This window comes from Asparagus officinalis, chromosome 2 (genome assembly GCF_001876935.1).
Source record: "Asparagus officinalis chromosome 2, Aspof.V1, whole genome shotgun sequence".
NCBI classification, from domain to species: Eukaryota; Viridiplantae; Streptophyta; class Magnoliopsida; order Asparagales; family Asparagaceae; genus Asparagus; species Asparagus officinalis.
Window position 1 is genome coordinate 11,676,817 of NC_033795.1, and position 26,253 is coordinate 11,703,069.

General features: G+C 36.7%; 3 protein-coding genes across 3 annotated transcripts; all 3 read left to right on the forward strand.

Moving 5' to 3' along the window:
• LOC109829408 (serine carboxypeptidase-like 42) lies at positions 461-5,350 on the forward strand. The gene is made up of 10 exons (XM_020396534.1): positions 461-789; positions 1,728-1,835; positions 1,937-2,029; positions 2,120-2,212; positions 2,288-2,373; positions 2,457-2,735; positions 2,821-2,954; positions 3,740-3,832; positions 3,904-4,021; positions 4,881-5,350. The coding sequence occupies exons 1-10, from the start codon at positions 546-548 to the stop codon at positions 5,046-5,048; spliced, it is 1,416 nt and encodes a 471-aa protein (XP_020252123.1). The 5' UTR covers positions 461-545; the 3' UTR covers positions 5,049-5,350.
• On the forward strand, positions 7,852-14,389 carry LOC109830273 (alcohol dehydrogenase 1). Its single transcript, XM_020397490.1, has 10 exons — positions 7,852-8,142; positions 10,085-10,221; positions 10,386-10,432; positions 11,579-11,904; positions 12,717-12,799; positions 12,908-12,983; positions 13,090-13,151; positions 13,236-13,331; positions 13,428-13,589; positions 14,034-14,389. The coding sequence occupies exons 1-10, from the start codon at positions 8,106-8,108 to the stop codon at positions 14,148-14,150; spliced, it is 1,143 nt and encodes a 380-aa protein (XP_020253079.1). The 5' UTR covers positions 7,852-8,105; the 3' UTR covers positions 14,151-14,389.
• Positions 20,059-20,453, forward strand: LOC109829409 (protein PXR1-like). The gene has a single exon (XM_020396535.1). It carries the CDS (start codon positions 20,098-20,100, stop codon positions 20,335-20,337), a length of 240 nt encoding a protein of 79 aa, XP_020252124.1. The 5' UTR covers positions 20,059-20,097; the 3' UTR covers positions 20,338-20,453.

Here is a 26,253-nt window from a genome sequence, read left to right on the forward strand (position 1 = left end):
AAGGGAAAATTTTTTCCTTCCTTCCCTTTCTTTAGTCATCTCCCAAACACACTGTTAGTAAACTCCCAAACAAAGCATAAAAAAACAACCTCTTATTCATAAAATGAACTTTGTTAAAGTTACATGATTCTAACTGAAATTAGGGACCAAGTACGATTCTAACTAATTTGCTAGGCAGAATCCTATCTAAAAAGGGCATCCCCATTTATTGTTCTGTACCTATCCAGAGATATTTATTTCAAAATATTTGTTTTTGAGAAATTGTAACTATCACAGATAAGTTTTGAAAATGCTAGCTGCCAAGATTTATTTAAAAATATTTGTTTTTGAGAAATTATAACTATCATAGACAAGTTTTGGAAATGCTAGCTGCCAACATTTATTGTATCATCAACCCCGGGCTTCACGTGCCATATCTTAACTGCATTTAGAAGTACACGCATATATAGCTTCTCTCCTATCTCTATCTCAGTAATTATTCTCACAAATAGAAGAATATTTAGAAAAAAAGCAATTGGGTGTTGTTTTTTGAGAGGAATCACGAGATGGGTTTGTTGAAAAAATGTGTATTAACGGTGGTAGCTTTGATTTTAATGGTGGGAGTAAAGATTGAAGGATACCCAGAAGAGGATTTGGTTGTAAATTTGCCTGGACAACCAAAAGTTGGATTTAAGCAATATGCAGGTTATGTTGATGTTGATGAGAGAGCAGGGAGAAGCCTTTTTTACTATTTTGTTGAAGCTGAAGTTGATGCTGATAAAAAACCTTTAACTCTCTGGCTCAATGGAGGTATATGCTGATTTTGTAATTTTATTTTATGATGATTTTTGTTAGTTTTTTTGAGTACTTGTAGTGTTGGTTCAGATCTGTTTCATTTGTACTTGTTTTTACCAAATCAGGTGAAAGTGTTTGTTTTTTCCCCTTTCGTTTAAAAAAAAATGTATTCTGGGTTTGTACTGTTTTTGGGATTGGAATCTTCAGTAAGATTCTTATTCTCGTCTCTGTTATTAGAATAAGGCTGAATTACAGAAAATATTTACACTGTAAAAAGTCCAATCAATAAGAAATTGCACTTAGCTTTTTTTGCTTATATATGTAAATTAGCATTTCATTATTATATCAAAAGTTGACTTTTTATGAAAGAGATCATTATTTAACTAAACGTTTGAAGATGACGGGGGTAAAGAGAGTCACTTTCAAAATCTTAGAAACTTTTCTTTTCTTCTTCGTGTTGTCTCTACAAATAATAGGAGGACTTTCTGATATAACTAGAGTCTATAATATAAGCAAAAAAGGAAAAGAGTTCTGAATATTTTCAATAGCTACATTGGCTTTACCCACGATTCACTGGTCAAAAGTTTAGAACTAGCAAGATTGTAATGGTTAATTGCTGATATTTTTGTAAACTATAAAGTTCTTCTCAACCGTCAATGTAATTTGTGGGTTTTGTTTACAACAAACATGTTGTTCAAAGAAATTCGCTAATGACAGAGTAATGTCCAAAATCATAAATTGAAGTTAGTTTGCTATCTCCTTGTATTATATTCTGATAACAAAAGTTTTGTTTTGCTTTGTTTCAGTTTCAAAGGAAAAAAAATGCATGGTAAAGAGAATCATTCTTTAAAATATTTTAGCAGAATAAATATCATTCTCAGTGTCTTTGATCAACGTCAGAATTTATCAGTGTATTTCTCATTTTTAAAGGCTCTAATTAATCTTATGATCAGGTCCTGGCTGCTCTTCAGTTGGAGGGGGAGCCTTCACTGAATTGGGTCCATTTTTCCCTCGAGGCGATGGTCGTGGCCTTCGAATTAACAAAAAGTCATGGAATAAAGGTTTCCTTAGAGTTCATTAAAATTTTGATTATATGTTCTCTAACTCATTAATACTTCAAGCCTTCATTGACCACAAACCTTTTTTCTGTTTACATTCATAGTATCAAATCTCCTTTTTGTTGAATCCCCTGCTGGAGTTGGGTGGTCTTATTCAAATACAACTTCTGATTACACAACTGGAGACGAGAAAACTGGTAATTTGACTTAATGAACATAAATTTATCTTATATATGATCTTGCTTCAGTTTTGTGATACTAGTCTGACCATGTTTCAATTTTTGAAGCGAATGATATGCACATATTCTTAATGCGATGGTATGATAAATTCCCCGAGTTCAAATCCAGGGGCTTGTTCTTGACCGGAGAAAGCTATGCAGGTCTAAATTACTCATTTTTCATTATGTTTACATCTTCTATGGTAAAGTTTGTTAATTTGGTAATTTTCTTTATAGGACATTATATACCACAGTTGGCCAATGCTCTTCTGGATCATAATAAACATTCAACTGATTTCAGATTTCATATCAAAGGAGTTGCTGTAAGTATTAGTCCCCTGCTTCAGATTCTTTTCTGAGCTTTGATGATAATATCATAACACTTATCATTATATCCTTCGAATAGATTGGGAATCCTCTTTTAAAGCTCGATAGAGATGTTCCTGCAACTTATGAGTACTTTTGGTCACATGGTTTGATTTCTGATGAGGTTGGGCTCACAATTATGAACAACTGTGATTTTGAAGATTACACCTTTGAGGACCCCCATAATGTCACCAAATCCTGCAATGACGCAATTTCTAAAGCAAATAACGCAGTTGGAGATTACATTGATAATTACGATGTGATTCTTGATGTGTGCTATCCATCATTAGTTGAGCAGGAACTGAGATTACGAAAAGTTGTATGTTTTTCCCTGCTTCTAATTTTCTTTATTCAATTGATTCAAATTTCTGGGTCAGTGATTATACTGGTTTTCATGATTTCAGGCTACTCATATTAGTGTCGGGGTTGATGTTTGTATGAGTTATGAGAGGAGACTCTACTTCAGTCTCCCAAGAGTGCAGCATGCTCTTCATGCCAACAGAACAAAATTGCCTTATAGTTGGTCAATGTGCAGTCGGTGAGTATTCCTAATTCTGATTAGCAATAGCTGAGAAAACTGAAAATCTTACAATTTTTTTTTTTTTTGCATCCAACAACTTCTTTTGTATATTTGATCAAGATTCATTCAGAGTTACAATGACCAGTTTTATAGACTATCATAAGATAATTGTCATACTTACTTCATAGTTATGTGAATCAAATAGGCACATTAAATCTTATGTCATTAAGCCAGTCGCTACATAACATCTAAGCGAAACTAAAAATTTTGCCGAGTTTGTGCATCTTATTAACTTTTTTTTTTTTTAAATATCTGTTCATGATTCAGAATTATTATGATCTGTTTGATAGATTAACATAAAATAGACAGGTAAGTCAAACCTTATGTTATTATTATTCCAATTCCTGAAAAGTATTGGCTAAGAAAACTGAAAAAAATTGTTATTTTTCCATTTAATATCTCTGTTTTCCATACTTATTAAGATTTACGCATAATCATTATGATCATTGTAGTAGACTACAATAAGATAACCTCTAAAATACTTATGAGTCAGATGTATCAAATTTTATGTTATTAATTCAGTCCCCTAACATTATTATCTAAGAAAACTAAAGACTTGTCAATTTGTGCTTCTAATAACCTTTTCTTTATATCGGGTTACGAATTGTTCATAACTACCAGAACCGTAAGATAAGCTGCGAAGTCCTAACATAAACCAAGGCATATTAATATTTTGATGTTTTTATTTTACGCATGGCACTTTTTCTATGAAACAACTGATGTCTCTGAAATGTTTTCGCCAGCGTTCTGAACTATAGCGATACAGACGGTAACATCAATATCCTGCCTCTTCTCAAAAGAATAATTAGTCATCGAATACCGATTTGGGTTTACAGGTAAATACCTTTGCTAATACTCTATTTTTAAATCAAACTCCTTGTGGAATTGACAATTTTCTTTTTTACAGTGGCGATCAAGACTCTGTAGTTCCTCTGCTGGGCTCTAGAACGCTAGTGAGGGAATTGGCTCATGATCTTAAATTTCCAATTACCGTTCCTTATGGTGCTTGGTTCAACAAAGGACAGGTATAATCCTTATGTTTCCCCATAATAGTAGTTTTTTTTTTCAAGTGTTTATAAAATCTTTACGATTCTATCGTACATAATGCCAAATTTAACAGAAGTGTAAATAGATGAATATTCTGTTGACAATGAGAATACCGTCTTTTTTTATTTTTTATTTTCCTGATCTTTATAGTGCACATTATTATAACAAGCGTAACGAAGCAGTAAGAAGAGTTAACCATAGTTTCATAACCGAACGCATGCTTTAGAAATAATGAACTTCAGAGCATCTGAATTATTGTAAAAATATTTGCATACATGAGCAAACAACAAAGTAAATGAATACCTTAAAAAAATTCCATTGTTACTAGGAGATTGTGAATTCTTACTCCAATGCTACTAAAACTCAAAGCATGTAAAATTTTGTTCAACTATGCTCATATATTATCATTGCATTTCATCGTATGACTTCTCTACAAATTTTTAGGGCTTTCTATAAAGAGTTGCATGGTTAATTTTTGCGTGGCTATTTTACCCTCAGATAGACTCACTATATTCACCCAGGGGGCAGTATCTGTCAAAATTTCACCCAGTAAAAAAGAGGTACAAATTTTAACCCAGGGGGTCCATCTGCAACAATGGAACTACACGGATGGCAATTTCAAAACATTCATGCTAGGGGGGTCCATAAGCAATTAACCATTCTACAAATAGCTTATATGATCATATACACGTGTGTATATAGAGTATTGCTCTCTTCAATTCCTTCCAACAATAAATAAGAAGAGAAATCTTTTTCCAACTCTTGACATTCTACTGAACTACATATCTAGCTCATACTGATTATGATTTTGCTTGGCGTCTGCTATTATGCGTGTAGGTGGGTGGATTTGCAACCGAGTATGGAAATATATTGACATTTGCAACTGTGAGAGGAGCATCTCACATGGTTCCTTTTGCTCAGCCAGCCAGAGCTCTGGCTCTCTTCAAATCATTCATAAATGGTCAAAGATTGCCTAACACAACTTATCCACCAATTGGTGATTAAGCGTATAACTCAGTTTGATGAAGAAATTAGAGGAAAATGGATCATTAGTGACTCTTTAATTTGTAGATAGATGAGAATTGAATAAATGATGGTTAGATGAACTTTCAAGGATCCATGATTGTCATTGTTGACTGGTTTCTTTAAACTTGTTATTGGAATAGTATCCAAAATTAGGTGATTTGTTTGATTTGATTGTATCCAATATTATTGTATGAAGATTGTTAAAGATCACTACCGCTGCGTTAAAACTCAAAAAGAAGTTGTAAGGATTGGCCAAGATAAGTTTTGGAGTTTTAGAGCTACGGAGAAATAATGTTAATACTCAAGCATGCTCTACTCTTTTCTTCTATGCATTGAATCTAGGGCCTAGGCTTTTGTATGACATATTTTACAACCGTGGCGAGCCAAAATTTTTTTTTCCCATATTTTATATCTGTTTTTTTTCAGTACGATAGGAATCTAACTTGCCTCGATTGGCATATTAAAATTCTTTTCATCATGCCTTCTGTTAAGCAATCATGAGAATTTTCGTCAAATTTTCACATGTACACAAGCTAATTTTAGAAGTTTTGAACATTTAGTATTTTTAATTAATTGTTAAACGGTATCTAATTATAATTTAAGTGGCCTCAATTATTTTAAATATAGAATTATGGTGGATTTAACAATAAATTCAAAAAATATAAGGATTAAAATGTTCTAAACTTAGCTTGTAAGTGTTAAATGTAAAATTTGAAGAAAATGCTCATGCTTCCATAAAAAAATATTAAAGTGCAAATTATAAAAATTTCAGGATAAATAGCTATGGCCATAAATAAGCTAGGGTATATGAGTGTAAAGTACGAGAAACTAATAGTGAAAAATTATGGCTCTGTTTGGTAAAACTAGCTGAAAGCTGCGAGATTATAGCTGAAAGCTGTTAAGTTAGCTGAAAGCTGTGAAATTGTAGCTGAAAGCTGATAGCTGTATAGCTAGCCGATTGACTAGAGTTGTTTGGCAAAAGTAGCTGTACAACTAGCTTAAATTTGTTAAACGACTAAAAGGACATGCAATATTATTGATATAAAATTAGAATTATTAGGAGCAAAAACGGAAGAAAAAAATTGGCAGCTCATTCCCAAAGACAAACGCTACTTGAGGTAGTTTTCCAAAAGCTACTTGCAAAAGACACAATCTCCAAAATAATCTCCTCCTATTTTTTCTCACCAAACAGCTCTACTAGCTTATTGACTAAGTCAATACGACACAATCTCTTAGATAAGACACATTCTCTTGTTGCCAAACAGTGCCTATGAGTCACTAGTAGCGGTGTAAACAAATCGGATACGACATTAATATAATAATTAATATATCCATATTTGTTTATCAATCTCATATACAGATATGGATATATGTCGGTAAGTAAAACTTATAATAATGTCCGCTAAAATTAGATACAGATACAAATATACATGCGAAAGAGAGAGAGAGAAATGGATATGCTTGGTACTAAGCACAAATTTTATGTTTGGTAGTGATGTGTTCTATTCTCATCCACTCATTCCAATTCTCAACCACTCCCCAACCTATGTAAATGTGAGCCCTGATTTCAATGAGTGGAGGGGAATATGCCACCTCACTGCCAAGCACAAAAACTTGTGCTTGGTATCAACCATACCCATTTTTTCTCTCTCTATATATATACGCATATGCATGCAAGTACAAAACAGATATGTGAAAACTAGATAAAATTCAAAAAATATAGTTCACATGAAACAAGCTGAGTTCTTCAATATGTTAACCTCAAAGTAGCTAATCTAATAACTAAAACAACCGCAACTATATGATCAATTTATATTATGATATTTTACTATATTGATCTATGAAATGATATGGATATTTAGTAATTATATTCGTACTTGTCTAAATACGGTTATATCCACAGATATAGATATGTTTTTTTCCCACACCTAGTCACCATCTTAATCATAACTGCTCCGATGTTTAATCGGACAAATTTTCAAAACCATCACTTTTTAAAATTTATTTATAAAAAACGACCCATTTCAACTTTAATTACAAAAACAGACCTAGTTGGATGAAACTGGGTCTGTTTTAAAAAAAAATTCAAACTTCACGGGAGTTGAACTCCCGTGAAGTTTTGTTATGAGAAAAAACTTCACGGGAGTTGAACTCCCGTGAAGTTTGAATTTTTTTAAAAAAAACAGACTCAGTTTCATCCAACTGTGTCTGTTTTTGTAATTAAAGTTGAAAATTGTCTTTTTTTGGGAATAAATTTCAAAACCGAATGGTTTTGAAAATTTGTCCATGTTTAATCTTGAAACCGTGGGAAAAATCAAATACCACCTACGAGGGTTTGACCAAAAGAACAAGTCAATCCAGCAAAAGTTCAAGAGGCAACCCGGAGGCTCTCCAAGCGGTTTTCCAAAAACCACCGCCTACTGCTTTCGAGCTCCTCTCATAATTTCTCATAATTTCACTTAAATATCTCATAATTTCACTTACGTTCGACTTACATAGCTAGCTGCACTTATTTTTTTTCACTATATTTATAGATTCTAAGTTGTTTATAATTAGCATATTGATATTTTTATATCATATAAACATAAAAAGTTTCATCCGAGAGTTACTATATTATATTCACGTGCTAATATTATAACTTTCTAATCATCAATATTTGTCAAATTTATAGTTAAACATATCCCAAAGCTATTTTACACTAGAATTAAGAAAATGAGTGCCACCATGAGATATTTAAGTGCTACTATTTGCCATTGACTCGCATTGTTTTCTAGGACGGTCTCTGGCTAACGAAACTTGTGGCGAGAGAACAGCAGAATCTGCTCTGGTTTCCCAAAACGCCGCTGTATTAAGACTTGGAACTCGGAAGTCTTCCGATAACTTTCTCTCTCTATAACTTTCTCTCTCTATAAATTAGTTTGCATCACGAACTTTTATTCAATCGACAAGTATCACAACAAGAGTGATCAAGACAGGGGCGTTTAAGGAAGAGTTAGAGAGAGAGAACTTTTGGGATTCTTTTTGCAGGTTTGGGAAATGGCTAGCACACGTGGGAAAGTGATCAAGTGCAGAGGTTTGCAATCTTTAGCCATTCTTCTTATTATTATTTTTTATTTTTATTTTAGTGGATCTTTGATCTTGACGGGTCCATTTTGGGAAATTATTGATCTTTCAATTAGGAATTGGGTTGTAGCCTTATTGTGGAATTTTATTTTAATACCCATCTGGGATTGGAATTTGGGTGAAGTTTCTTCAAAGATCACATTTTATTGTAACACCCATCTGGGATCTTGATGGCTCACATTTTATGAATCACGGTTACTTGGTACGTAATATGTAAAACTGAGTTGAGCTTATATCAACTTATCTACTAAACTTTTTAGCTACTCATTTGTATATATAAAAAAACATCTTCATATCTTTTATAGATCCCTAGTCAACATTAATGACTAAAAAGTTTGGTGGATAACTTTTTGCTATCCACTATCCACTTAAGTTGACACAAGTTCTGCTCTGTAAAATCTGTAAAATTTACTATATTATTAATTTTCCTTGATGGGTCTAATGAAGCGACGGAGAACCAAACCAGTGGCGGAGCTTAGTTGTTCTTTGGGGGGGCGATCGCCCCCCTTCGTTTCAAAATTTTTTGATGTATTATATATATTTGGGGGGGGGGGGGATCGGCTTGTTGACAAATATTATCCTGCTGATTTTGATGGTCAAGATAAGCTCATTTTGAAGTTTCAACTGGAACATTTTGTCCTCGACGCCTGCAATGATCCAAAATTGAAAAGTCTTTCAATTATTTCCGAGTTATGTGTGGCACTGGCTGAAACTGAAAAGAAAAGTGAATATTTTCTTGTTGACCGCTTAATTCGCCTTGTTCTAACTCTTCCGGTGTCTACAGCTACTACCGAGCGAGCATTTTCTGACATGAAAATTGTAAAAATAAGGCTCCGCAACAAGATGGAAGACGCATTCTTAGCAGATAATTTAGTTATGTATATCGAGAAAGAAAGTGTTCAAGAAATTGATATGATTCTGTGATTGATTATTTTAAGAAGATGAAAACTCGGCGTGCAAAGTTTTAGATATTTATATAACATTGAATTGGTGATTATTTTGAATGAATTAAGTATTTATGAGTTTATTGTGTATATTGGAAACTCCCCGGGTCACTTTGCGGTGCACCTGGGTGCTCTTGATGGGTACATTTTGGGAAAGTCATATGTTTCTTCAGTTTCTTGAAGAATCCTTTTTTACTATCTTGGGAGATTTAAGAATCGGGTTTTAGCTTTCTTACAGATTTTTAGCTATCTGAATTTAGGACGTTGGTAAATTTCTTATTTTACTCATCGTGATTGCATAATTTGTATTTAAATGTGAGATTTAATTATTATTTAGTCAATGTGGTATATGTTTTTTTAATTTAGTCAATGTGGTATATGTTTTTTTCTTTCTTTTTTTTTCCCCCTTTTTCTTTAGCTCGGAATTTGACATGCATCATATCACAATTTAGTAGATGTTATGTGCTTATGTTTCTTCTTTATTCTTAATTTTCTGTTAAATGAAGGAAATTTAGTCTGGCAATGAGCGAGAATTTTCAATCAGATTAGGCAGAAGTAGAATGCTAATAAAAATTTATAAAATCAAAATATTACTAAAAACACATGATTAAATTTTTTTCACTAAGAATTATGAGATAATCCGTATAATCAATAAAAGTTACAAATTTAAACTGAAAATTGATCAAAGATACACATGCAAAGAATAATCAGCGAAGTAGTTACTTAATTACAATAAACAATGCCCTATATCAACATAGTGTTGCTCTGCCCCTGAATTTGTTTGTATTAGTTCTTGGTCCATTTAGGTTCAAATATTAGCTGTGTGTTCTTTCTCCATATCTTTGCAAATCTTGATGAATTTTTGGATATTGACTTTATTTTGGATCGTATAAATTTTACAACCACATTGATTCATTGATTATTTTTGTTTGTTGTGCAAATATATAGCTGCGGTCGCATGGGAAGCAGGAAAACCTCTAGTGATCGAGGAGGTCGAGGTGGCTCCACCGCAGGCCAACGAAGTCCGCCTCAAAATCTTATATACTGCACTCTGCCACACTGATGTCTATTTCTGGGAAGCTAAGGTATATTCTTCAAATTTCATATGTTCATTATACTTAGTCACATTTCAGTATTATGCAAAGTGTCACAAAATGGAGTGGAGATCCTTGGATAATGATCCATTGTTTACTCTGTTTGTATGTATAATGTGGGTGATTGAAATGACGCTTGTTTCGGATTATTACAGGGCCAGAATCCAGTGTTTCCTAGGATATTTGGGCATGAAGCAGGAGGGTGAGGCTTCTTAAGCATCCTAGCTCTTTTGAAGATTCAATATTCATTCCAATTTTTTTGATTGTTGCTTGAGAAAAATTTCCTACATCTGATGTTAATGGCAAATGGGAACCCAACATAGTAGGAGTTTTAGTTTGCATTATGTCTAACTTAGTATAAGAAATGTGAATAAGGGTATAAAGAGGTGAAACTGTGTTTTTGTTGCAAGACAAAAGGGTAAAAAGTAAAAGAAACGAAAATCATTGAGCGGAATGGGATCTTATGAAAGCTTGAATTCAAGTAGCAAGCAGTTCATCTTTGGCAATATCCATCAATTTTTTTTGTGCTAAAAGTATGGGAAGGCAAATGAGATTACAATCTTTGATAAGATTATAAACTAGACTATACATTCTCATGGTAGTGTTTTTCTATTTATCAGGAAAATGTAGAACCCATAACCTATAACTTTAGGCATTGATTTTTCCTTCCCTCCACACACCAGGGGAGGGGAAAAAAAAGCGGTTCTTTAGACATTGATTTTTCTGCCATGCTGCTGCATGTCCATGTGAATGCTGATATGTATGTTAACTTGCTGACTTATTACGATGGGAGAAAATCTATTTTCAAAAAACTATTAATAATTTTCCACCCTTTTCACTGTCATACTCTGATTATTCAACTCTTTAGGTTAATAAAAAGAAGAGTTTCCTTCTACACACTACTATTTGCAAAGTCTTATTTTCTAGCTACCCTTTGCTTTGTAGGATGTACATTGGTAACATAATTTATTGCATTTCAGTCTAGTTCAACCAAATAAATAGAAAATCTGATTCCTCACGAGACCAGATTTCATCTCTTTTGCTGATACATGATGAAACTAAGAGGGTAAATTGCAGACAACCCACTCATCTATACCTTCATAGCACTTGTGCCCTCAACTCATTATTAGGACTTATCGACCCTTAGTGAGAGAGTGGGGGCTCATCTGCAATTTATCCCTTTTCAAACCAATCTTGGGGTGATAACTTATTAGTGTGACTCAAGGGTGAGGGTTGATTGGTGCTATTTAGGATATAGATGAGGGAATTTATCTGCAATTTATCCAGACTAATATCATGATATTTCTTTTTTACATGAGCCCTAAACTTGTTACTTTGTCATCCTTAGGATTGTTGAAAGTGTCGGTGAGGGCGTGACTGATCTCGCACCAGGAGACCACGTTCTCCCTGTTTTCACGGGAGAGTGCAAAGCTTGTGCTCACTGCAAATCCGAGGAGAGCAACATGTGTGACCTCCTCAGGATCAACACTGATCGAGGAGTCATGATAGGCGATGGGCAATCAAGGTTCTCTATCAACGGAAAGCCTATTTACCATTTCGTCGGAACTTCCACTTTCAGCGAGTACACTGTTGTCCATGTTGGTTGTGTCGCCAAGATCAACCCTTCGGCTCCCCTTGACAAAGTTTGTATTCTTAGTTGTGGCATCTCGACAGGTAGGATTTCTTCTATTTGAATAGTGATGTTTACAAGGTTCAATTGCGCTTACACCCTTTGTATTATGAGGTATTACCACTTATTACCTTCACAAAACTATTATATTAGCATTTACACCCTCTGAACTCCTGGCAACATTATTTTCCAACTTAGAGTGAGATGTCACATGGTAATCATAATAAATTACCTTTTGCCCTCAATTTAACCGGGGAGACTACCTACCATCTCATTGAGGGCAAAAGTGATGTTGCTTGAGATACTCAAGCATTTTTTAAATATTCCTGACATATCCGATGTATCCTTTTACAAGGTTTCCGCAAAACGATATGGTTTCAATATCCGACATGGCCGGTATATTAGATGGTATGTAGGCCGATATGTCCTTTTGTATAACTTATCAATAAACAATATAGTTTTGTAAAATGTCGTTAATGTTTTTCTAGCAAAAGTTATATATCTATGAAGTTTTGTAGCAAGTTCTAGTATGTTCTTTTCCCTAAGTAAGTTTCTATAATTGGTTAGTGTTCCTAAACATATATTTTTTACAATTTTGTATGCTTAAATTTCATTAAGTATATTTTGGTTACATTTTAGGAAATTGCATCTTATATGCACGTCATCCAATCGGGCACTTGATATTTACTACATATCCCCGATATTTCCTTGATATCTGCAGTCTGATACGAAATTTGGACATCTGATATTTCCCTGATAACCGATATCTAAAACCTTGTACTCAGGGGATTTACACCCTCTGCAATTAACCTACTTACAAATTAGTATGCTAACAAATTTTGCGTGGATTTTTAAGGTCTCGGAGCTACTCTGAATGTAGCAAAGCCACCAAAGGGGTCGACAGTGGCCATTTTTGGATTGGGGGCTGTAGGTCTTGCTGTGAGTCTCTCTTACTCCGAATTACTATGAGTCTTATTTTGCTCAATTATGTGCATATTTAGGTTTCATTTGTGTATGACCAGTTTAATTTTATATTCATTTAATCAGGCGGCAGAAGGGGCTAGAATTGCAGGGGCTTCTAGGATCATTGGTGTTGATTTGAATCCTTCAAGGTTTAATGAAGGTGAAGTGGCTTCTTATTGTTCCAGTTCCACCAAGAATGAATCTATTTACAAAACTTATTAAGTATTTAAGTTATGGTATTAACAGTTCCATTATTTCTGTTACAGCAAAGAAGTTTGGTGTCAACGAGTTTGTGAATCCAAAAGACCATGACAAGCCAGTACAACAGGTACTTCGGTATATTTTATGAAATTTCTCAAACCATAATGCAAGAGTTTGGTGGTAAGTTTGAATGATCTGGGTTTTCTTTTAGGTTCTTGCTGAGATGACTAACGGGGGAGTTGATCGGAGTGTAGAATGCACTGGAAATGTCGATGCCATGATATCTGCCTTTGAATGCGTTCATGATGTAATTTTACTATGATATCTATTACCAACCTAATTTTATTCATAGGAAAATTTCCTAGAGTTCGAGAAGTCTAATGAATTTCTTTAAAATGTTTAGGGTTGGGGTGTTGCGGTGCTTGTTGGCGTGCCTCACAAAGATGCTGTGTTCAAAACGAACCCCATGAATGTCCTCAATGAGAGGACTCTGAAGGGTACTTTCTTTGGAAACTACAAACCTCGCAGTGATCTCCCTTCGGTTGTGGAGATGTACATGAAGAAGGTATGTCAGTTACTGTATTCTCTATCCGCATAGAGCAATATTCATAGAGCAATATTCTCAGCAGTACAAGATTGTAAGGGTTTAGTAACAGATAATCACCCTCTAAATTATTTTATTAGCATTCACACCACGCTATTCTCAGATGACATTATTTCTCCTGTTAGGTGCATAAGTCATTCGGGAATAATGTGACAATATTCATCGTTACACCTTCTGAAACATATTGGGTATAAATGCTAATTAAAAAAAATCTATGAGACGTGGCTATGTCCGCATAGCACATGAGTTTGTATCTAATGTAGAAGAACCTTTTAAGATTGTATCACATCAATTCTAGTTTAAATCTTATCGACAATGATAGGAGTTTTGATGAAGTAGAAAGGGCTTTAAGATATTCGACTATAAAGCATGGTTCTAATTGTCATATTGATTCAACTGATGCAGGAACTAGAGATAGAAAAGTTCATCACCCATGAGGTGCCTTTCTCTGAGATCAACAAAGCTTTTGATTACATGCTTCAAGGTGTCAGTCTCCGTTGCATCATCAGAATGGAGGGTTAATTTAAAAGAGAGATCTCTGTTTTACGTGGGAACGTAAATGCCTGATGTTCTATTATATCTAAATAAATGGGGGCATTTGAGGGGTTTACTGAGAGTTTAGTGTAATTTTTGGTTTTTTCAGAAGAGTGGGTTATTTGTTTGTTTGTGTATTTATCAAAGCCGTGTTGAACTTGTAACTTAGTTCTTTTGCTTTTACATATATGCATGAATGAGGTTTGCAAGGCGTATGCATTACTCTCTACCTGTATATTTCCTATTGGTCTCTCTACTTGTTAGTTTTAAAATTGAAGGAGACAGAAATTTCTGAAGCGTGAAACACTTTCCTTAAAGAAATATTTGCCCTTACTTGATATTTAAAGTTGCTTCGGGTTAATACAAAATTTTTTCTCAGGATACAACAGAAAATGAAAATTCCAGTAAGCAAATCTGGAATTTTCCTTAATTCATTATGAAACAAGTTTGTAATATTACAGAAGTTTTTGATAGAAAAGATTGAGAAAAGAATTGTAAATAGATGTCTGAAAACATAAACTATTTATAGGTTTTGAAAAGGTGCTTTCAACAGTCACAACTTTTCGAAACACCCCTTAGAGCAAAGGGTCAGGTTTAGAAGCCTACACTTTGATCCATTATTTAAAGACCAATAAGCATTCAATGCTTTTAAACCTCTAAAAGAATGTTCAAAATTCCAATGTGGGACTATCTTGTTTTTACAAACAAATACTAACATCTACATGTATATTTCCTATTGATCTCTCTCTTTTTTTTTTTCGAGTTATTTGTTTGTTGTGTTTGTCATTAGAGGCAGGCCCAGATGTGGCTGTTAAATGTACCTGGAACTTCGCTGTATGAACCTGCTCGTGACCAGTAAATCTCAATTGGAAAACTTGATTTCACGAATCCGAGCGCGTAGAATGAGTGCCTCAAAAAGTTCAGGAGGCCTTTCGTGGAGGAAAATGATATCTCCTTCCATGTTTGTTAATACAGGGCCGGTAGTAAAGACAACTGTCATCCTCTGATTGGAGTTTTTTTACTGTCATCATGCTCTTCACGGTGCGGAGCGAGCCGCTCATTTACGGAAGTCCAAGGACACTTTCGTAAATGGGCTCCTTACTATGTGCCTATGTGGCTATCAGAACTGTGCATGGTGCGGGGTTCCGATAGGAAGTGCGCTGTAAATTCTCTACATCATTGAATTAATTTCCTACCGTTAGTTAAGTGGAGAAATAGTACTGGTTCATTCGACCTCACAATTAAGAGATTTTTTGTATAACTTATTTAGGTTAAACTAGTTGTCAAGTTTCTTTATAACTACAGATGTTGAGGATATCTGGCTACATCAATCAAAGACACTGATTTAGGAGCATCAAGTATCGAGTTTGGGTCCAAAAACTGCTGCCCTTGGACCGTAAGAATATCCTAATAGATAGGACGACCAAACTGACATTTTTTTTTTAAATATAATGATAAAGAATTATTGAAATATCATGGATGCTCCTCATCTAAGACTGTGTTTGGCAAACTTCACAAAAATAGTCTAGTATACCTTGGTTTGGCAAAAACGAGATTAGAATTGAATGAATGTTTTTATTTCAAATTCTGGCTCCAAATTAGTTTTCTTTTAGATAACCCTCCTGGAATCAACTTCACCTTGTTAACAAAAACCACACCCGCCCCAGTTTCGTTTTACAGTCGCCAAAGAAAGCCTATCCAAATGGAGCTCGGGCTTAATAGAAAGGTAAGGAATAATACAAAGGGTATGATTGTTACTTCATCAACGTTGCTTTTGAAGAAACCGTGAGAATTTTCGATGAAGAACAGGTGTTGGGATCCGCATGAGTCAGTTTGGGAGCTGCGCGGTCGACCGCGGCGCAAGGCCGGTCGATCGCAAACGTGCACAGACTCTGGGAGTGTAGGCGTCTAAAAATATCTATAGGTATCCACACACAGCTCGAGACGGAGAGAATGTGATGAACGCCGTTTATCTAAGTCAAAGAGAATTATCTAACACCGACAAGCGAATCAACGAACTGTTGATGATGTGGCCCGCACGCTCATCGGCCACCAAATCGGCGAACCGACTGGCCCGTGCACTCACCGACCACTTCCAAGTGGTCCGTGCACTTGTCAGCCAGCTCCAAGTATCCCGCGTGCTCACCGACCACCATTAAGTGGCCCGCACGCTCATCGGCCACCAAAACGACGTACAAGTCAACGAAACGACGAAATACGCGTAACGACGGAACAAGTCAAAACCCGGAAAACCAATAAAAACCGCTGGCGGCCGAGTCACATCGAAACGACTCGGCCGAACGGCCGGAGCCACCAATTGGTGGCTCGGCCAGGCCGAGCCACCGGGTGACGCATCGGTCAGATTTGATCCTATTTCGGTTTTGACGGTTTTTCTTGGGATTTGTTTGTTCCTGAGCGTCCCAACTGATCTGATATTGTGGTTATTCAGTTATTAACTGAAGATAAGGAGGAATCACTCGTTTTGATCCCAAAACCCATCAACTGGAGCCTATAAATACGAGCTCGGGTACTCATTTCTTAGGGGCAAGAAATCAAGAGGGCGAAACGCTGCTGAAGTGGAGAGTGGAGCCACGAATTTACAGCGAAGGTTAGCAGATCTTGGCAAATTACTGTGCATAAAGAGTGGAGTCCGGGAGATCTGAGACCCGTCCCCTATTCCTCCGGATTTAAGCTTGGTCTTAAATCTCGAGAAGAGCCGTGATCTCGCTTGGTCGAGATCATCGCTGCAGCGATTACTTCCTTCGTGAAGTAAGAGCGGTCCACGGATATTAACGTCCCCGGCACAAGCAAAGTTCCCACGCAAGCAGCGGGTGATAAACGTTCGTTGCGCTGTTTGACAATAGTCGTATCTTTTGTATTTTCATTGTATAAGGATGTCTTATAAAAAGACCAACTTTTTATTTGAGTTTATTGTAAACGATTAAAGTTGTAATAGATTCAATCACAATGAAAACAGCGATTTTTGACCCAAACAGGGAGGCCGTGGTCGACCGCGAGACCCTGTAGGACATTTTTGGGCTCTGTCGTTTGTCGCGGTCGACCGTCGCGGTCGACCGCCAGACCCTGTAAGTGATTTTAGGCTCTGTCGTTGGTCGCGGTCGACCGTGGTGGTCGACCGCGTAACGGGTCAGGCCCAAAATTGTTTTTCTGTTCTTATTTGGTTTTGGTGTTTGTATAAACACCAATACAAGTTCTAGAGTTTCTTAAGGCAAGAGTTTGGGATATTTGGAGCACAGAAAAGAGGTATTTTCTGAGCTATTTGATTATGGTTTATTTGGAGAGATTAAGAGCTTTGTTGGTGAGATTAGAAGAGGTATTTTCTGAGCTATTTGATTATGGTTTATTTGGAGAGATTAAGAGCTTTGTTGGTGAGATTAGTTTGTTCCTTCGAGTGATTTGTAATCTCAAGTTTTGTTGGTGAGATTAGTTTGTTCCTTCGAGTGATTTGTAATATCAAGTTGTACTCTTCTTCTCTATTAATGGAAACCTCATCCCCTTCTTGCCCCGTGGACGTAGATAATTGCCGAACCACGTTAAAATTGGTGTTTTGTTTGTGCATTGATTTTGGTTGGTTTTGGCCCTCTTTGATTATCGTTTGGTTTGGTTCCTTGACACGGTTTTTAACAACAATTGGTATTAGATCCCAACAGCTTTCACATCCCCAAGAAATGTACACAGATGTTAAAGAATACGTGGCCGATCCAAGCCCAAATTCAACTTGATATTCTTTGATTGGCGTGAAAAATTGACAGGGTTAGCTGCACCCGACACAAGAACCTGGCATCTAATGCTAAGCTGTCAGCCTTATTTGACCAGTCAATTCGTTAAGGAGAGTTTATTACTATTCGCCCTTTGACCCACATGCTCCTTTTTGAAGCTTGCCTCCCAAGTTTCTCTCGTTATCTTCTCCAATACACCTGAGATAAACCAACAAAAAGCCCACTTCTTCAGCTGATAATAACAATCATACCCTTTTGTTATTCCTCACTTCTCATACTAGTTATTTGGAATGAAGCTGAGCTCCTGTAATTCGATTTGTCAATAGTTAATATCAAATCAGAAGAATCCTATCAAAACCATTCTAATATAAAACCAGGAGAATCCTTATCAAAACCATTCTTATACAAGTGCAGTGGTTTTAATAATAAGGGGCTGTTTGGTTCGTTTCCTAGATATAGGAAAATGTATTTCTATATACAAAAACACAAGTTTTAAGTTTTTTAAACTTTTTCAAGAAATAGATTGTTCCGCTTTGGTTTGCAAAAAAAAAATGATGGGAAACTAATGTATTTATTTTTCTTGTGTTTGGTTCGCATGGAAAAAAAGGAAAACTTTTGTTTATATGGCAAAAAGCCGACGTGGCTGTAGTTTTCATCGATTTCACGAGATTGAGGAAGGAATTAGGGGAGAGAAAAAAAATCTGATGTGGCTGTGATTTTTACCAAGTTTCTCTTCTTCAACCCTAGCGAACCAAAGATGAGAAAAAAAACCGACGGAAAACTTATATCATACGTGGCCACGAAAAATCTGATGTGGAGGCGGTGTGAAACTTTTCCACCGAGTTAAAAAACGAACCAAATAGCCCCTAAAAAGAAAAACCGAACTTTCCAAACTAATTCATTACCATCTGGAAATGGCATAGATCTCTCTAATTCATGCGAATATTCTGATAGAACTTCTATTCATTAAACATGTTCTAGTATTCCTACTCTTGGACATACGACGTATTAGTAAACAAATGGATGTATTATTATACGTCTTCCCCGCTCAAAGAGATGGCCCGAATCCCCTATAGTCCGACTCAATCGATTCGTTTAGTCGACATTCTTCTATGCCAACACGAAAGGCGGTGTTAGTCGGTCTTCTCACCCTAGACGGCTCACCAAGAGTCTACTCGACTACTCGTCCAGAACACTTCTTGCAACCGCCTTGAAACAGTTTTACTTCTCGACGAAGCTACCATCAATGGCTACATGTCCGCATCGCATTTAATGCATAGCAGGTGCATTATTTCTCTAGCCCCGATAGTCTTCATGACTCATCGGATCACGTGGGACACTATCCCGCCACTGACCACTTCCAATTTAATGCCAAAGTGATCTACCCTCCCGTTGCCATCCGACACCTACAAAGCAAAAGACGATTCAGCTGCCAACCCGCACTTCGCCACCGTCTCACTGTGCTAGGCCGAAGTGACCAATTAACCCTTCATGCTTCGGATATAAATACATGTATCATTCAAACTTAGAGGGGGGGTTTTTGGAAAAAGACAGAGAGGGAACCCTAGAGTATTTTTCTGCACACAAGAACACACTGTACTAACTTTTCCTACTCAAGTTCATATCAACTAACTTGATCGTTGGAGGTACAACGGGGGGAGCTAATCCCCACCCTCTTACGAGTTTCTACACGTGCAGATTGATTGACATCCAAACTCAAGAACCAAACATAAAGTTAGGGAAGAAAGTAACCCTTCATCAACACTGAACCGAACATATCATCTTCTGAATACTATTGACTGTTTGATCATCGCCATCAACAAAACCAATACTATTTCTTAGTAAATGTTTCTGTTTTTTATGCTTAAAGTGAAACACATATCAACAATTCAAGTTCGTAGTATAATAAGGTAATTTAGTAGAGCGCTAAGTTGGACTTAGAGGGCGTTGCTAACTGTGGTTTACATAACCTCTACATATATTAAAAACATGTTCAATCCTCTAAACCTTAATTAGTAGGCTAGTATACCTATCAAATCTGACCTAATTATCAATTAAGTACTAATGGTGTAATTGTAGTTTCCATGAAAAAACATGTCTCAACAAGTAAGCCATCTAGTATAAAGGGCTCGCGCAAGAATCTATTTAGTAACATAAACAAGAAATCAGCTTGAATTAGTTGAGAAGAACCAGAGATGGCTTTTTGCTGCCCTTGTCTTCTTAAGGTTTCTCCTCTGAAGCCATCAGAAGCAGAAGAATCAGTCTCGAAATCGAATTCAGCGAAAAAGGAGAAGAAGAAAGAGAAAGAGGATTTGAAGAAGAAAGAGAAAGAAAATGAGGAGGAGAAGAAGAAGAAGAAGAAGAAGAGCAATCTTGATGAGGCTGTTAAGCTTGCTCCTTATTTCCAGTTCCATACAAGGCCAGGACTGCTCTGATGCTTAATTTTCAATTTCCTTCTGATTGTTTATCGATGAAAATTTTCATGTAAATTTTGTTATTCAGATTGTATTCATGTTTTTTTTATTTAATTTCGATCATCACAGTGACTCGAGATCTGATTGTGTTTGATAAGTAGAGTTGGATGAAGTTAAACCCAGTAAGTCTCACTGCAGTATGCAATAAGGGTCTGGGTGTAGAAGGTCAATTTAATCTTGATATCTTTTAGAAATATGTTTTTTTTTTTGTTAACCCAAAGTTTCACACTGATTTGATTAGTTATTTGCAGTTATTGGTAGCGGGGTTAGTTGAGTAAAGTTTGTATATGTATATCTCATAGTTTAGGAGGGCTATGTATTTATGTGCAAAACCTTAAAAGTTAGGTGTTTTGTGAAACTAACCACAAACCTTTTATAAATTTCAATATTTGTTCATTTATAAAATTCAAGAGACATGACTAAAAAAAAAATTGAAATAGCTCATACAGATTTTATCTCCCTTTGAGATTTACAGCAAGGACAAAGCACTCATTTCTAAGACTGTTACCATCCAAGCGGATGACAGCAAATATTCCAATATTTTGGTCCATACAGAGAGCCAGAGAGGGTCGGATAACTTTAGTGAGCGAGTAATGTTCGTTGCTTTCATGACTTTCATTTTTTTTGCCCTACAGTGAGAATTATAATTTATATTTTAAAATTTATTGTTCAATGTGATTTTGAACTAATTTCTCATTAGAAATTATTTTGGTCGAATCAAAATGCAAAATTATAGCGAGCAATGAGAATTATAATTTTATATTTCATTACGTTAAAATCCTAAAATTATAATTATGATTGAAATTATAATTTTGCACTCCAGCATTTTAGACTGTGTTATATAACCAAACTGATATCATGCAAACCTTCTTGTGGATCCTTTTAAACGCTTATGTTGCCAAGAAGGTAAAATTATCAAATCGGAAAGTGTTGTATTAAAAGTATACAATTTGACGCTTCACAAGGAAGAAGTTGTTGGATCTGGGTGTGGATCCAAACCTCCGCAGGCGAGCTCGAAGTCGACGTAGCTGTAGGCGAGCTCGAGACCTTCAGGCGAGGTTGACGACAAGATCTGCAGGCATCGTGGCGTCAGGCAAGGTCATGACTTCAGGCGAGGTCGACTCTAGTCAGGCGAGCTCGTGGTCTAGTCAGGCGAGCTCAACGTGACGCAGCTTCGCAGGCGAGCTGGTGAGGCGCAGGCGAACTCGGGGATCCAGTCAGGCGAGTTCGAGCGCTCGTCTTTAGGCAAGGTCGAGTGCGTCCCTACAGGCGAGCTCGAGCGCTCGTCTATAGGCGAGGTCGAGTGCGGCCCTGCAGGCGAGCTCGACATAGGGTTTCCCTGCTGAGTTCTTCTCCAACCTCTCTTCTCGTGATTTTCTCCAGCACTCAGAGGGTGATTCTGAGGGGAGTTCTGAGTGGCGATTTTTCAGCTGAAAAATTCGACGAGTTACTGTAACGAATCTGCAGTAACGAGTTTTTGACTTTTGATTGAGTGATCTCAAAGAGTTTGAGATCTGCTCTTTGCAAGTTGTAACTTTTTCTTTAAGTAATAAATAAATTTTTTGTGTGGCTCCCGAGGACGTTTGCAAGTTTGCCGAACCTCGTTATATCTTGATGTACTTTTCTCTACTGCGTTTTCTTGCTGTTTTAGGGGTTTAGCGTAGTCTCGTAATTCCTAACAACTGATATTAGAGCCTGAAACGATTTAGAGAAAGTCAGATTCAGTCAGGCGAGGTGAGGCGCAGGCGAGCTCGGGGATCCAGTCAAGCGAGCTCGAGTGCTCGTCTTCAGGCGAGGTCGAGTGCGGCCCTGCAAGCGAGGTCGAGCGCACACATGGCTGGCAACAGCCTATTGCCATCCTGTCGAGGTTGTCGTCAGCTTGTCATTTTCAACCTAGGGTTGCCCTATTTAAGGGAACCCAGAGCACAAGATAACCGAGATTTTCAGTGCTATCTTCTCCAGAAACACAGTGGCGGCTGAGTTCTTCTCCAACCTCTCTTCTCACGATTTTCTCCAGCACTCAGAGGATGATTCCGAGGGGAGTTCTGAGCGGAGATTTTTCAGCTGAAAAATTCGACGAGTTACTGAAGCGAATCTGTAATAACGAGTTTTTGACTTTTGATTGAGAGATCTCAGAGTTTGAAATCTGCTCTTTGCAAGTTGTAAATTTTTCTTTAAGTAATAAATAAATTTTCTGTGTAGCTCCCGAGGACGTAGGCAAGTTTGTCGAATCTCGTTATATCTTAGTGTACTTTTCTCTACTGCATTTTCTTGCTGTTTTAGGGGTTTAGCGTAGCCCCGTAATTTCCAATAGAAGTAATGGATGGTTTTGGGTTAATTTCATAAAACCCCTCTGAATAGGGGGTCTTGCACATAACCCCTCTAAATATCGTTTATCTCACTTAACCTCCTAGAACTATATGGTGTCTCACAAAATCCCCCTAAAATTTACTTTATCTCACCTAACTCATCTACCTGTAATTTGCAAATAACTAAAATTTTCTTGAGAGAAAAAACACAAAAGTTTAGGGAGGGAGTGTGTTGCATGTAAATGACAAGTGATAAATTTTAAGATTTTTTCCCCTTAAATTATATGTAGGGGAGTTATGTGAAATAAGATGAACTTCAGGAGGGTTACGTGAGACAAACAAAATTTAGGAGGGTTTGTGCAATAACCCCTAAAGTTCAGGGCGTGTTTTGTGTTCTTACACAGATGAGATCACTGTCATCAGAGAACCTTCCTCATTTAGCGCCTTAATTGCTTTTCCTCAAAGCTACCAAGTCTTCATATAAAAGGAAGGGATAATTGAATAATTTGATTCTGAAAACAACGCTATGAGCATGATGATGTTATCAAACAGAGACCACGAATAAATGATCGAAAAAAATATATGTTAGAGGATACTGCCGCCAACTCAGCTGAAAGAAAAAGAGGAGGAAAAACCAAATCAGTGGTTTCTATCCCCCCCCCCCACCCACCCCGACCCCACCGCGCCCCAGCACCCACGCAACCAATCTGACCAGCGCTGGTAACCAGGCAATTGTAGCTTTAGGGGCTGTTTGGTTCCCTGTTTTTAAAAGAAAGAATCTCTTAAAAGCCTGTCAAAAGTGTCACTTTTTGGCATGTTTTCATTTAAAATCGCCTTTAAAAAAAAATTTGGCTGAAAGTCTGTCAAAAAATAATATTTTTGATACTTTTGACAGGCTTATAAAAGAGCATTTTCCTCAAAAACAGGGAACCAAACAGCCCCCTTAAAACAAGTCTAGACTTATCTACAACTTTCAGGAACTTTCCACTCTCCTATGTTCCTTGATCACCAAGCAAACATTGGTCAATCACCTCGTGGTCTTCAATTGCCCTCTTTTTTTTTCACCCTATATGAAGGCTACCAGCACATAGTTCATGCTTCATACTAGAAATAGCTTATACCTACAAGACAAAGGAGCAAATATCAAGCAAAGAGCAAAGATGGGCGTGATGAGCTTTTGCTGCTTCGAGACGCAAAAAACAACAGCAAGAGTTGAAGGGGTGAATGTTGATCACAAAGCAAATACAGAGAAGGAGAAGGAGAAGGAGAAGGAGAAGGAGAAGGAGAGCGCGGCTATAGTGGTGCCCAATTTCCCATTTCAGTCGAGGCCGGGACTTCTCTAAAAGTGAATGATGCAGCTGATGAATTAACTTCCCTTCTTATGTAAAATTAGAAGTGAAAAAAATTATTTTTCCTTTTTAGGTTGATTATTATCTTTGTAATAGTGGTTGAGTTTATTTATTTGTGAAAAGTTTTGGGTATAGAACTACCGAAAGAGGAGTAACTTGCAGATGTTCATAATAGTATACCATCGTGAACAACAAACTCTGTTTTTACTTTTGAGTGAATTCAAATTTTGAGAATTTTTTTTTTTTGGGTACAAGACTTCCGGACGTTTGGGCGTCGAAGTTTTGTATGAATGACTTTAGATTTCTCTTTTTTTAAGAGAAACTTTTGAAAATCAAGTTCTAGCGCAATTGGGAATTTGTCTATTCTTATTGAGCTAGATAAATGTTGGTGAGACAAGGGTTTAGGAACGTTAACCTGGAAAGAAGTTAAGATCCATAAATTTCCAAGTGCGTTTTTTAACTTCGAGAATCTATCAATTTTCAAGAACTTTTTCTAATTATAAATGTTTGATTGTTTTTATTGAATGAAGGAATATTTTATAACTTTTTCTATTAACTAGTATGCAATACATGCAGCGCGCACGTGATGCATGTTAAGAAACTACAAGAGTTAAAATATTTGAGGCAAGTAATATTTTTCATTCACTAATTTTACAATTATTTATTAAATACATTATTCACATAGAACACATGCTAACTGCACATTACATGTAGTTTTAAACAGTCATCCACTAAATAAGTTCTCATGTGCATAAATTATTAATATGCAACTAATTTCACATCTATTTTTTATTACTAAAAGCACCAATCCTATCACTATTTATGAAACGGAGGCCATAACCTAAATAAACTATATTTGCCAAAAACAAAGCGGAACCATTGTCTCTAAAAATTATTTAAGCATTATGAAACTTTAAGAGTAACATTGTGTCACTATGGTTGGAACTTGATTAATCTAGAAATTGATATGAAAATGAATGGTTATTTAAAAATATTTAATAAAATTGTATGAGAACATAGTAAATCATTCTAGATACAATTGACCAGAAAGTCATACACAGAAAAATTTAATTTTGATATGAAAATGGATGAAACTTTAGAAGATTAGATGCTAACTAAAATTTGAGTTAGTATATATTGAATGTTGATGTGCCCAAACTATATCCAGCATGAGAGCTTTTTCATATATTTTATTTTATTTTTGGTCAATAAAAAGGCTTCATTCACCATTGAACATTTGGGTTACATCACAAACTCAACACAAAGACTTGAGTTACAAAAGCATCATAAGAGAAGATTACAACCCTCAATCCATCTCTTACATTTCTTTAACAGTGACACTTTGCTTTCTAGATTTTTGAACAAATACACACAGATTTCCTCCTACCTATCCAAGAATCGTAGGGGGCCCTCTGGCCGATTTGGCGCTGCCACCGCTGCTGCTGCTAGTGGCAACAGGGCAAGTGGTGCCGTTGAAGTCGTGGCTGTGGAAGTATCTGCAGCCCTGGCTGACGCCTTATAAGCTCGGGCATCCTCCATGTCCATATACACGTGAACTTTGGACATCAGCTGCTCATAATTGGCGATAGACTTCTTAGTAAGCGAGTCGGCTAACTCCTTACTCTGTAAGTCGGCCATGAGTGCAGACATAGCAACTGCATTTCCTGGGTCGTTGACCTCCAACCTGTTCGCCTAGAACCTCTTGGAGTAAGTTCGAAGGCTCTCTCCGGGCCCTTGCCTCATCTGGATCAACACACGAGGGGGCGACTTCTGCTTGGTGTCAGCCAAGAAGTGATGGATGCCTGCTGAGTTGTTGGAAGCTGTTGATGGACTTATTCTCAAGAGAGTTCCACCAGAGCTTGGCACTTCCTAAAAGAGTGATGGGCAAGCATCGACAGATAACTGCCTCCGATGCTTGGGGCATGCTCATCATATCATAGTAGTTAAGAACATACTAGGAGGGGTCTCACTCGCCTTTATACTTTTTCACGTGAGGCATCTTAAACTTCTCACATGGGGCATTTATAAGGTCATCTCAAAGAGGGGTGTTTCCCCCAATGGCTTCTGCGACAGGTCTGTACACCCGATCGTAGCCAGAGGCCCCTATAGTAGCTGAGTGGGATGGAGAGGTACGGTGATGGAGGAAAATCTTAAAGACCACTCCCTTAGTGTGATCCCCAAGGTGACCAGGGCCAGGACTCTCGCCAGTGATTTCTTGA